Source organism: Mustela nivalis, assembly GCF_964662115.1.
Source record: "Mustela nivalis genome assembly, chromosome: 18".
Taxonomy (NCBI): Eukaryota; Metazoa; Chordata; class Mammalia; order Carnivora; family Mustelidae; genus Mustela; species Mustela nivalis.
This window is the reverse complement of record NC_139037.1, coordinates 49,116,660-49,128,713: the sequence shown is the minus strand read 5'-3', so window position 1 is coordinate 49,128,713 and position 12,054 is coordinate 49,116,660. Positions and strand designations below refer to the sequence as shown.

At 59.2% G+C, this 12,054-nt stretch overlaps 2 protein-coding genes across 4 annotated transcripts; one reads left to right on the top strand and one right to left on the bottom strand.

The window, feature by feature from the left end:
* Window positions 1-89: 89 nt before the first annotated feature.
* TMEM238 (transmembrane protein 238) lies at window positions 90-4,709 on the bottom strand. Of its 2 annotated transcripts, XR_014305340.1 has the most exons (3): window positions 3,094-4,709; window positions 360-436; window positions 90-214 (listed from the first exon to the last, which is right to left on the bottom strand). XR_014305340.1 is itself a non-coding variant. In XM_082709759.1 (2 exons), the coding sequence occupies exon 1, from the start codon at window positions 3,632-3,634 to the stop codon at window positions 3,101-3,103; it is 534 nt and encodes a 177-aa protein (XP_082565885.1). In that variant the 5' UTR covers window positions 3,635-4,709; the 3' UTR covers window positions 90-214; window positions 3,094-3,100. The 2 variants fall into 2 exon arrangements, 1 of the variants encoding a protein (XP_082565885.1); XM_082709759.1 differs by lacking the exon at window positions 360-436.
* Window positions 4,710-5,211: 502 nt separating this feature from the next.
* On the top strand, window positions 5,212-7,630 carry RPL28 (ribosomal protein L28). Of its 2 annotated transcripts, none has more exons than XM_082709752.1 (5): window positions 5,212-5,389; window positions 5,706-5,797; window positions 5,899-6,022; window positions 7,272-7,390; window positions 7,497-7,630. In XM_082709752.1, exons 1-5 carry the CDS (start codon window positions 5,293-5,295, stop codon window positions 7,584-7,586), a joined length of 522 nt encoding a protein of 173 aa, XP_082565878.1. In that variant the 5' UTR covers window positions 5,212-5,292; the 3' UTR covers window positions 7,587-7,630. The 2 variants fall into 2 exon arrangements, with proteins under 2 accessions (XP_082565878.1, XP_082565877.1); XM_082709751.1 differs by having other exon boundaries at window positions 5,351-5,419.
* Window positions 7,631-12,054: the final 4,424 nt, after the last annotated feature.

The window sequence follows — 12,054 nt, the reverse complement described above, 5'->3', positions numbered from 1 at the left end:
GGCTCCAAGGTCCCCAAGGGTGTGGATGGCCCCTCTGTGGGTGTGGCCAGGCCCCAGTACTGTCCCTCTCCCAGACAGACACACGGCACTAGGAGGCAGAGCCATTTATCCGAGAGAGGATAGGGGCAGACAAGCAGGCATCCTGGTGGCCCAGATGGCGGTGGGTGCAGCTGCACACGCAGTCCCGTCCTCACAGGTGGGGCTGTGGGGCTGTCTGCAGGACAAAGAACAGGGTTAGTGGCTGTGCAAGACCTCTCCCAGGGACCACGTGTTCCCGGGGCTCACCACCAGCGGCCTGAGGGGAAAGGGAAGGGAGCCCTTTCTTGCTGCTCTGGCCCCTGGTACATTGACTCACACACCTGCTTGATCGCTCCTTCATCTCTCCACCGCCAACCTGGGCCGGCATACTTGCCTCCCTGGGGGCCAGCAGCACAAGCTGGAGAATGAGAGACAGGAAAGTAAGGGACGAGAGACAGAGAAACAGAGATACACAGGAGACCAGAGAGACACAGGAGACCCAGACAGACAGACACAGAGAAAGAAAAGACAACCTGGCAGTGACTGCTGCTGGTGGCTCTGTGGACTCCATTCATTTTGGTCTCGGAGGGAGGAGGGAGGAGGGAGGGACCCGGGCCAGAAGCTCCAGGTCCCTGTGTTAAAATTCAAGTTTTCCGGGGTGCCTGGATGGCTCAGTTGGTTAAGCAACTGCCCTGGGCTCAGGTCCTGATCCTGGAGTCCCGCATTGGGCTCCCCAGTCAGCAGGGAGCCTGCTTCTCCCGCTGACCCTCCCCCACCTCAGGCTCTCCATTTTCTTTCGAATAAATAAATTCTTTAAAAAAAAAAAATTCAAGGGGCGCCTGGGTGGCTCAGTGGGTTAAAGCCTCTGCCTTCGGCTCAGGTCGTGATCCCAGGGTCCTGGGATCGAGCCCCACATCGGGCTCTCTGCTCGACAGGGAGCCTGCTTCCCTTCCTCTCTCTCTCTGCCTGCCTCTCTGCCTAACTTGTGATCTGTCAAATAAATAAATAAATCTTAAAAAAATAATAATTCAAGTTCTCTGGCCCTCGGGTGCTAGAAGCCCTTGACTCTGCCCACTGAGGAGTCCCATGTTCGAACGAACAGGCCCGTCTTCCTTCGAAGAGGGGCCCACACACCAGTTGGCTTGGCCCACATTTCTGGCAGGTGGTTCCAGCAGACCTGCCCAGTTGTTTTAGACTTCTGGGCAAGGTAAAGGACTCTCACTGCTGGCAGGTGGTTCTACAACTCTCGGCCTTATTTTTGTGGGAGAATGCATCTCGTCTTAAACCCATCTCCTCCTCTGAGCTGCAGAGCATGGCAGAGGATGGGAGGGACTATTTTCTGTTTTCACAAAGAAGCACATTCAGGATCCATAGAACAGCTCAATTCTTCACATACAGAGGTCTTAGCACATCAGGATTTAAGTTTGTTAGGAACTCCCGTTTGAGAAACTGGGTCAGTCACTCATCTGTTGTTGATGCTGTTCCTCCTCTCGGTTCATCCATGGGTCAACCCAACCATTCTTTCATCTACCGTCCTATCTACGTGCCCAAACCACCCACTCAACAGTTCTGAATTGCACCCATTCCTCAATCTAACCATATCCATCCACCCATCAACTGAACATCCATCCCTCTATCTGCCCATCCATTCACTAGTCCGTCCAGCCATCCGACAGCCAATCCATCCACTAGTCAAACAACCCAACCGTCCATCCACGCATCCACCCTTACTGCTTGCGGGGCGATGCTAAGAATGAAGGCACCGGAGATCCAGGCCTTACCAGTGGGATGCTCCCTGTCCAGCGGGAGAGACATAAACCAGCACACAGACCCCACAAGACACACAACAAGCAATAACGGGGTAACTCAGACACTGGGAAGACCCAGAGAAAGGCAGAGAGTTGAGCTGGAGCTTAATGGGCACATGGGACATTTTCCATGTGGAGTACAGATGGCAAGGGCACTCCTGCTATAGGGATAGACAAACAGAGGCCAATTGACTTCAGACAGCCTGGCTGTCTGTGGGCTGAGGGATGCCGTCATAACCCAAAGAAGGAAGGGGATGTGGGGCTGAAACCTGTGGGGCCCAGGGAGTGGCAGGGGTTTTAATCAGAGGGCAACAGGGAGCCACAGCAGAAGTTTGAGCAAAGGAGTACAAGCCGGAGAGTGTGTGTTTAGGAAAGAGGAGAGAAGACAGAGGAGAGAGAAAAGGAAAGGGATGAGCAGTAGCTCCTTTCCGGGGTCTCACACTCCTGGTGTTCTGCTCTTTCCCTCACTCTTAGAAGAATCCTAGCTGTGTGCCCTCGGACAAGAGATGGTACCTTTCTGGACCTCGGTGTCCTCCCCTGGGATGGGGACCGTACTGGTGGTGGCCCCTGAAACTCATTACAGTCATAGGATTAAAAGGGACCTGGTGCCCCTGGGGGCTGGAGTGCAGAGCAGGGTCTCTAAGTGGGCGGTGAGCAAGTAGTGACTCTCTAGGCCTCAATTGGGGGGCAAGGTCTCTTTGTCTCTTCCAAATCTGCACTCATGCCTGTGGTCCAAGGCTCCAGCCTCTGGGCCCTGCTACTCTCCTCTTGATCTGGTCCTTTGTTTTTCCCTCCCTGTTGTCAGTCTTCCTATCTCTCCATTTCTCCTCTATTTCCACCCCCACATCTCCTTCCCCCTCTCCGTCTCTCCAGCTCTCCCCCACCCTCTTGCTGTCTCTCCAGCTCTCTCCCACTCCATCTCTCCCCACTGTCCATCTCTGGCCTGTCTCTCCATCTCTCCCCGCTGTCTGTCCATCTCTCCCTCTGTCTCTTCATCTCTCCCCGCTGCCTGTCCATCTCTCCCCCGTCTCTCCATCTCTCTCCATTTCTCCAGCTCTTCCCCTTTCTCCCCCCAACCCCGTGTCTCCATCTCTCCCCCTGTCTCTCCAACTCTCCCACTGCCTCTCTCTCCTCCCGTTTCTCCAGCTCCTCTCCTGTCTCTTTATCCCCCCCAACCCCAAGTCTCCAGCTCTCCCCCCCCCCCCCCCCGGCCTCTCCAGCTCTCTACAGCTCTTCCTGCCGCCCCACTCGCTGCCCCACCCCTCACCTCGGGCTCACTCGGTGCCCGCGCCCGCCGCCCCCGGCCCGGCCTCGAGCGTAGCGAGCTGCAGGCGCACGCGGCGGGAGCCGGCGGCGGGCGGCGGGGGCGCGCGGGCGGCACGGCGCGTTCCCAGAGAGCCGGGCGCGGCGCGCGGGCCGGAGGAGGAGGCCGGCGCAGACCAGCGGCGGGAGAGCTTGCGCGCCAGGCGGGCAAGCGCCGAGGGGCGCAGGCCGTAGTCGCGCTCGAGTTCCTGGCGCGAGATCTCGATGTTGCCGGTGTACCAGAGGATCCAGCCGAGCAGGCTCAGGAAGACGAGCAGCGCGCCCGAGTAGATGAGCAGGTCGCCGAAGTCGCGGCCGCGCACCTGCAGCTGCGCGAACACGCCGGTCAGCAGCGCCGCCATGCCCGCCACGTCCAGCGCCACGGCCAGTAGCAGCGCCATCCGGCAGCGGCCCAGGCCGGACGCAGGCCCCGGCGCGCCGGCCGGCGGGGACGGTGCCCCCAGCGGGGGCCCCTGCGGGACGCCCACCGCTGGCGCTGCTGCCATGGCCCTGCTGCGCCGCGCTGGCTCCCCCAAAGAGCTTTCCGGGGTGCGGCCCGGCCCGGGGCGGGGTCAGGGGACGGCGCCAGGTGTGCCCGGCGCCCTCCTGGTCACCTGAGCTGGCTGGGGTGCACACAGGCCCGACTCGGGGAGTGCCCCGGCCCTGGTTTCTGGGCCCGTCCTGGCCCTCAGAGGCCTTGATGGGGGCAGCTGGGCTCCCGGATAAGGGTGGGAGGGGCCTTACGCACCCCAAGGAGCGCGAAGGAACACATTCAAAATTCAGGGTGCCCTAATGGAGGCAGCGTGGGGTGCTGCGGGAGCCCGGACGTTGCTTCTCTTCAGCGCCTGCCTGCGGGGCCCTCTGCGCCCCAGGCCCCGCGGTGGGGACAGGTGGGGTCAAAAAACAAGGACCAGACAAGACGCCTGGGCCCGGAGCCCCGGGACGCCGGAGTTAGCGGGCAGGGCGCCCTAATGGAGGAAACACGGGGCTCTCGGGAGCTGATATTTCTCTCCCTCATTGCCGGTCCCCTGGGGCGGCCCGTGCGCCCCTGGGAGGTGATGGAGCTCCCGGCCCTGAGCGCACCCCCGTCGGGCCTGGGGGCTGTGGTGCGGGCAGCGGGGCGGGCCCCCAGGCTTCTCCCAATGACTCTGGACGGCCGGGATTCCCTAGGGGCGAAGCCCCTGAGCACGGAGGGGGACCTCATGGAGTTCCCGGATACAGTCCCAGGTCCAGCCGCACTCGCAGGGGCGACACAGGCCGTGGCCGTTCCCTTTGGTGAGCCGAGGTCTCCGGATCCCCCCGAGCGCCAAGCCCCGTGCTGTTGAGTCCGAGGACCCGGGGTACATCAGGCGGGGCTCCTGCCCCTGAAGAGGGCCGTGGCAACAGAAAACAAGGGAGTTTAAGGGGTGCGACTGGGGGCAGACTGGGGGTAGACCGGTCGGGGCAGAGGCCAACAGATGCGGCCCCCCAAGGAATCAAGAGCTTTTAATGCAAATCTCTCCCCCGCCAAACGACTCGCCCTCGGGGGGAACCGACGCCCTCCTGGGACGGAGGGCTAGTCAGTCCGCTAGAAGATTACCTCCAGCTTCTCTCCAGACTAAAGCGTTTGAGATCGTCCTGCGGAGGGTGACCCCAATCTACCCGCATCAGCCACAGATTTCCGAACGTGGCCCGAAGGAAAACGAGTGTTTCCGAAGAGACCCGGGAGGGCGTCTCCGAAGGGTTCCGAAAATGCCCGAGCGGGCCTCTGTGCATTCGTCGGGAATAGCCGAGAGCTCGCGAAGAAGACCGGAAGCATCCGGAGACCCTGGGGCTGGCCTTAAGTAACTCACGCATCCGCAAGTACAGACGTAAAACACACACTTATTGAGCACCTATACTGTGCCAAGCGCTGGTGAGCAACCCTGGAGAGAAACCCCTGCGGAAAGGGACTTAGGGCCTCTCGAACTGGACCTACTCGGAAATCCAGCGCTGCCCTTCCGAAAACCCACGAAGGGCCCTCGGAAGGGTGATGCTCTGCCTCCGAGGACACGCCCTCGGGTCACTAGCCGAACAGTTCCGAAGGCCCCCGAGCGGTTGGCGACGGGCTGGCGGAAGCAGCCGAACGTTACCGATCCGGCTCGCTGGCGGACGGGAGGAGGCGGGGACAGGCGAGTCCTTGCGCATGCCCACAGAGGAAGCGGAAATGCGTGTGGATATTAAAGGCGTGGTCCCGCCTCCTCCTTGTCTCTTTCCGTCTCCGGCTGCCTTAGCAAGAGGAGGTGAGCGCGCGGCTCTCTGTCGACCGCGTGGTCGTATCGTTTTCCCGAGGCCCGGGGCCTCTGGCTTTGTCTGGCGTCTGTCACCGCGCCCCTCGTGTCCTTGGCCGCCCCTCGACCCCGCCGCCGCAGCTCGCTGCGGCTTCTCACGTTCTGTCCCCCTGCGTCCCCCGCCTGAGCTCAGCCCACTGCGCGCTGCGGGGACCCCCGCCGGCGCGGTTTCCAGTCACGCCCCTGCCCCTGCCGCGCGGGTGGGGCCGCAAGGCCCGCCCCCTGCCCGCCGCGCCCCCTGACAGCCGACCCGCCGCTCTTCCCGCAGCCGCCGCAGCCATGTCGGCCCACCTGCAGTGGATGGTCGTGCGGAACTGCTCCAGCTTCCTGATCAAGAGGAACAAGCAGACCTACAGCACTGTGAGTGAGGCCCGCGCGCCGGCCCCGGGGGGGATGCGCGCCCCGCCGCGGTCGCCAGGCCGCTTCCCCGACTCACGGCCCCGCTGCGCCCTCCTCCCCAGGAGCCCAACAACCTGAAAGCCCGCAACTCGTTCCGCTACAACGGGCTGATTCACCGCAAGACCGTGGGCGTGGAGCCGGCGGCCGACGGCAAGGGCGTGGTGGTGGTCATGAAGCGCAGATCCGGTGAGCACCTGCGGGCCGCGCTCTGGTCCGGCCTCGGGCCGCACGGGGCGGCCGAGGGGCCGGGGTGGAGCATCAGCCGGGGGAGCCCTTGCGCCGGCTCAGGTGCGGGCAGCCGCCCCTGTCCAGCCGTGGGAGTCGTCCCCGGCTCTCACTGGTAAGGACCGTCGCACCGGCCGTGGGCAGGTGGACCCCGGCCCGCTGTGCGCGTCCAGGAGCGGCCCCGGCCGTGCGGACCCAGGAGCTTCCAGAGGCAGCTTCTGCTGAGTGTGGCCTGCGTGGCCCCAGGGCCTTTGTCTTCTACTGGGGTATGTCCTGGTCTCCGTTCGGGTGTGGAGCCCAGCCTCCTGCGCTGCATGGCGGGGTCGGTGGCATGGTGGCTCTGGATGGACTCCTGCCCACCCCCTTGGGGGATACCTTCCCCATCAGCTCGCCAGTGAGCTCCTAGGGTTCTCATGCTCGGAGAGCCCCATTGTGCTCTCTGGGCCCTGAGAGCTCGCTCGCCTCTCTTGGGTTGATGGGTGGCCTCCGCTGGGCTGTTGGGAGCCAGACTGACCTTGTCTTTGGTCTGGGGTTGGGCCCAGTCCAGGCTGGTGTTGGAAGTCACTGGTAAGGTGAAGGGTCTTTGCTTTTGGGTGAGCTGTTCCTTTTCTGCCGTTTGGGGGTACAGGACTCGCCAGGACCCCCTAGGTGGGGCGTACTTCACATCCTGAGTGAGGCCCACAGCTTTGCGCACAAGGAGGGGTGCTTTCGTCCTCATCCGGGGTCGGTAGGGTCCAGGCCCCACGTGTGCATGGCTGGGGGACTGCTTGCCGCAGGGCTCTCCCTCTCCCTGGCCTTACTGGACTCCTCCTGGCTCTCCAGCACTCTGGCCAGGCCTCCCAGCTTGTGTCAGGTCCCTGCTCCAGATGGGGTAGCCTGGGCCCTGGAGGGTGGGCAGGAAGAGGCCAGAGCTGCAGTCTCCCGGGCAGCAAGTGTCTGGCCAGTGTGGGGCCCATGACCCACGCTGGAGTGGGGCAGGCAGTGCCTCTGACTTGGACGAGAGCCCTTCTTCCGTTGCTTCTGCTTTGCTCTCTGAGAAGTGACTAGAATCTCACGTCAGGGACACAGGACAGGACCCACCTCAAAGTGCAAGGCTGGGTGTGGATGGGGCTGGCTGCAGAGAGTGGCCTGCCCAGGCTCACAGCACTGGGGCGAGAGCGCACTGTCACACACCCCTGCCGCTATCCCCTTACCCCTACCCCCACCCCAGGCCAGCGGAAACCTGCCACCTCCTATGTGCGGACCACCATCAACAAGAACGCCAGGGCCACCCTCAGCAGTGTCCGGCACATGATCCGCAAGAACAAGTACCGCCCAGATCTGCGCATGGTGAGTGGGGGCCATCTGTGGGCGGCTTGTGAGGAGGGCCTCTGCTGACGGCCGGACCCACGCTCGGGAATGGGGGCAGCGTGCTGAGCCTTCTCCCTGTCCCCAGGCTGCCATTCGCAGAGCCAGTGCCATCCTGCGTAGCCAGAAGCCTGTGATGGTGAAGAGGAAGCGGGCCCGCCCCACCAAGAGCTCCTGAGCCTCTGCCCCACCTCCAGAGCAATAAAGCAGTCAGCCTCCTCACCTGGGCCTCTCTCTGTGCTGCTCTGGCCTTGCCCCGTGTGTGTGTGTGTGTGTGTGCGCGCCTGCGTGTCACCGTGTGCTCCTCCATGTGCAGGTCCCGGTCAAGGGCTGCTCTGTCCCAGCATTCCCGCCCCTGGGGATGGGGCGCGGTCTGGGTCCTTGCATTAGGGGTGACCCATGCACATGTGTGTGCACATTCAGCAGTCCGCCTCTGTTACGGTCCTCATGATCCCAGGCTCTTTGTGGACACGTGACCGTTTCGAGAAAGACCACTGAGAGCCCTTGTCTAAGGGCTGGGCATCCAGGCCAAGGGTCTGTGCCCCATGCAGTGTGTGCCATGGGGCCTGTGCCTGTGAAAGGATGTGCTGTGTGTGGGGCTTTGTCCTCTGGGATTGGGCTGTGGACCTGGCTGGGGGAGGGGGGAGTGGCCTGGAGATGGACGGAAGCAGGTCAGGGTTGCTTCCCTCCAGGGTTAAGAACTAGGTCCACCAGGAGAGAAGCGGACGGAGTTGTGGGGCAGGAGTGTACCCATGCTTCTTGGTTTGAAGTGGGAGCTGCTGGTCTTGGGCACAGATGCAGGTCTAGAGTCCTCACAGGTCCAGGCTGTTAAAACAGCCTGTTCCTGGGTAGGAACCTGGGTGCCACCTGTTTGTTTTCTGCTGGACGGAGAGTGTGAGTGCCTCATCTCCTCTGTGCTGTCTGGTCCCAGCCCTCCCCAGTGCCTCCAGGACCCCAGAGCAGTGCTGCTTTGGCCACTCCTCATTGCTGCCCCTTCCCTCCCCGCCACACCCCATCTACCCCAGACGACCCTTGTCTCTCATCCTTGGGGGCTAGAATAGGTTCTCTGGGTTTCCTGCTTGCTCACCCCTTTCCTGCCTCCTGGTGTTAAAACTGGTAATGGCTCATGGTCATACCTCTCCACTGAGGACACTACTAGTGTGGCTCTGGGCATGGACCAGGACTTCTCTGTGCCTCTTGGTAGAAGTCCGTGGGTTAAAGGAAGCAAAGAGCTGAGCAGGGGCTGCGCATGGCAAGTGCCTGGTAGACCGTGTACTGTCTTCTAGAAGGTACACAGTTGCATGTGGTGACACGTGTGCATATGCACGCATATGTACTTAGACCATCTCATCCCAGATATCCCACATGCCCCACTTGACAGATGAAGTCACTTAAGTCTGCTGTGGGCAAAGATTCTCCACTGCCCCTGCGTTGGCCTGTTTTCCTGCATACCTGCCATGTGCTGGCCAACATTCCATGGATTAAGGATCTGGCATTGAAAAGACCCCTCCCTGGTCCCTACTGTTCTGGAGACCATGTCCTGAGACAGTGACCTGCTCTCTGTCACCACACCAGATTTCTGTGGCCAAGGGCATCTGCCTCCAGAGGTCCTGTTTTGGGACAAGACCCTGCCTCCAAGGGCTGCCTTTGCTTGCCTGGACACAGATTGGGATAGAGGAGGCCCTGCCTCCACCTTTCCTTAGTCCACAGATGTGAACCTGACCTTTTTCCTGATAGAAACCTGTCTTGCTTGGACTCTTGGAGTAGCCTCTACTCTTGCCCCACTTGGGTCTGTTCTTGACCCAGATAAAGGCAGCCTTTTTTGGAACTAAGTCAAGTGGCTCTAAGTCTGCTGAGAACCCTCCCACGGTTCTCTCACTGCAAATGAGAAGCAGGCCCTTGGCCATGGCTGCCTAAGCTGGCCTCCACCCTACCAGGCGGTGTGCCTCAGAGCATCTGTACTTGCTGTTCCTCCCCCTGGAAGGTGCTTCCCACCTGCTAAATGTCACCTAAACCTGAGTTGTTTCCTGACCTGTCCATTAGAAGTTGTAGCTTTTCCTCCATCTTGGGGTTATTTTTGTCCATAGAACCGATGGCCGTCTAATGCACATGCCCGTGCTGGTGAGCCACAGTGGGGTCCAGGGCCCCAGTGTTTGGATGGTGCTCGGTAGGTACTGGTCGTTGACAAAATGTGAGCCCTCTGCTCATCCCCCTCGTGCTGTCTCTGTCCGTCCGCCCCAGAGTCCTCAGTCCACGTGGAGTCCTGCTAGCTGCTGGCATCTTCAATAGAAGTACTTGAATCCTCCCACATGTGGCCTCTCCTGACCTCAGTGTCTGCGACATGGGCTTGTGCTGTGGGAGTCCTCGAGGGGGCTGGGCTGGGGAGGCAACACCAGGCATCTGGATGCCTGCCACTGGCCTGCTAGAACCAGAAGGGTGGGTGGAGGGAGCAGTTCTCCACTGAGTCCCCAGTGCTTTCGGACTCAAAGGCGTGGTGTCCTCTCCCCAGGCCTCAGCTTCCCATCTCCAAGTTCTCCAAGAGAACATGTTGAGGTGTGACTGGCATGGGGCTATCTATTCAAAGCTTTTTCTTACAAGTGACTGTGTGTTCACGTGGAAATTGGAAAACGGTAAAGGTGAGATAAAAAGTGAACCTCGGGGCATCTGGGTGGCATGAGATAGAGCCCTGTGTGGGGCTCTGTGCTGAGCATGAAGCCTGCTTCAGATCCCCCCCCCCCCGCCCGGCCCCTCCAGCTGCATACTCAAAAAAAGAAAAAACCCTCAAAAACCCAGACACATCACAGTAATAATGCTGAAAGACAAGGGAAAATCTGGAAAGCAGCAAGAGAAAGATGACTCACAGCAAGGGAACCCCAAGACCAACACTGACTTCCCAGCAGACAGTGCAGTCAGGAGACAATGAGGGGACTGGTACGGAGAGACCACCCCACCCCCTCAGCTCCGACCACACAGACCACACGGGGACCAGTTCAGCAACATCGGTACAAATGACAGATGAATATACCCTTTGGCACAGTACCGTCACTGCTGAGATTTGCTCTAAAGATCTGTTCCCTTGTGGGCCACATGGCCCACGTCTAAAGGTTATTCATTGCAGTGTTGTTGGTCAATGCCAACAGGACATGCTATAGAAATCGGGGCACGTGTGTATGATGGGGTGCTCAGCGGCGAAGAGCGGGGAGGTGCTGCTGTGCGCAGACTTCCAAGACTTCCGGGGCAACCGACCCGCAAGGAGCGGGGGTGCCCGGGGGGGCTCCGTTGCTTCAGTCGGTTTAGCATCTGGCGCAATTTTGGCTCAGGTCTCGGGGTGGTGAGACTGAGCCCTGCATCCAGATTCGCGCTTGGTGCGGACTTCTGCTTGGGATTCTCTCTCACCCTCTGCACACTACCCCCACAACAGATAAAATCTTAAAGAAAATCTTAAAGAAAAAGCAAGGAGCAGCAAGCTGCGTACAAGACACTGTGTGCCATGTGAAAATAAAAGAGAGTGGGCTTAATAGAATACATATTTAAATTTGATCATGCTCCTGTGGAACTTCTTTGGAAAAATATACATGAACCTAGTAACAGTGTTTGTCCGTGGTGAAGGGAACCGGGTCTCGGAGAGACACGAACGAGAGGGAGCTGTTTCTTTGTAGAAACTTTTTTTGGCAGAGAGATCCCTGTTGAGCAGAGAGTCTGATGCGGGGCTCCATCCTGAGATTGAGCCTGAGACCCTGGGATCATGACTTGAGCTGAAAGCAGAGGCTTTAACCCACTGAGCCACCTAGGTGCCCTTTTTTTTTTTTTTTAAGATTTTGTTTCTTTATTTGAGATAGAGCAAGAGAGAGAGCAAGCAGGGGGAGGGGCAGAAGGAGAGGGAGAGCAAGCTTCCTGCTGTGCAGGGAGCCCAACGCAGGGCTTGATCCCAGGACCCCAAGGTCGTGACCTGGGTCAAAGGCAGATGCTTAACATACTGAACCACCAAGGTGCTTCCCTTTGTAGAAACCTTTACCTAAAAAAAATATGAAGAATTTGCTTTTTGAAGGAGTTACATTCACGAGGTATCATCCTAAGCTCTCCTTCTTTGAGGCAATTAGTATTCCTGGTTCCAGTGCGCTCTTCCAGAAGCATTAAAATCACATGCAAGCAAGTAACACATATCCTATTTTATTTTATGTTTTATTTATTTGTCAGAGAGAGAGGGAGTGAGAGAGCATGCACAAGCAGGGGGAGCAAGAGAGGGAGAAGCAGGCTCCTGGCTGAGCAAGGAGCCTGATGCGGGGCTTGATCGCAGGACCCTAGAATCATGACCTGAGCGGAAGGCAGATACTTAATGGACTGAGTCATCCAAGCTTCCCAACGCATATCCTATTTTTTTTATTTTTTTAAAGACATATTTATTTATTTGACACAGAGAGAGAGAACACAAGTAGGCAAAGTGGCAGGCAGAGGGAGAGGGAGAAGCAGGCTTTCCACCTAGCAGGGAGCCCGATGTGGGGCTTGATCCCAGGACCTTGGGATCATGACCTGAGCAGAAGGCAGCCACTAAGTCAACTGAGGCACCTAGGGGCCCAACATATATCCTATTTTATTATTTTAAAAGATTTTATTTATTTGACAGAGTGAGAGAAATCACAAGTAGG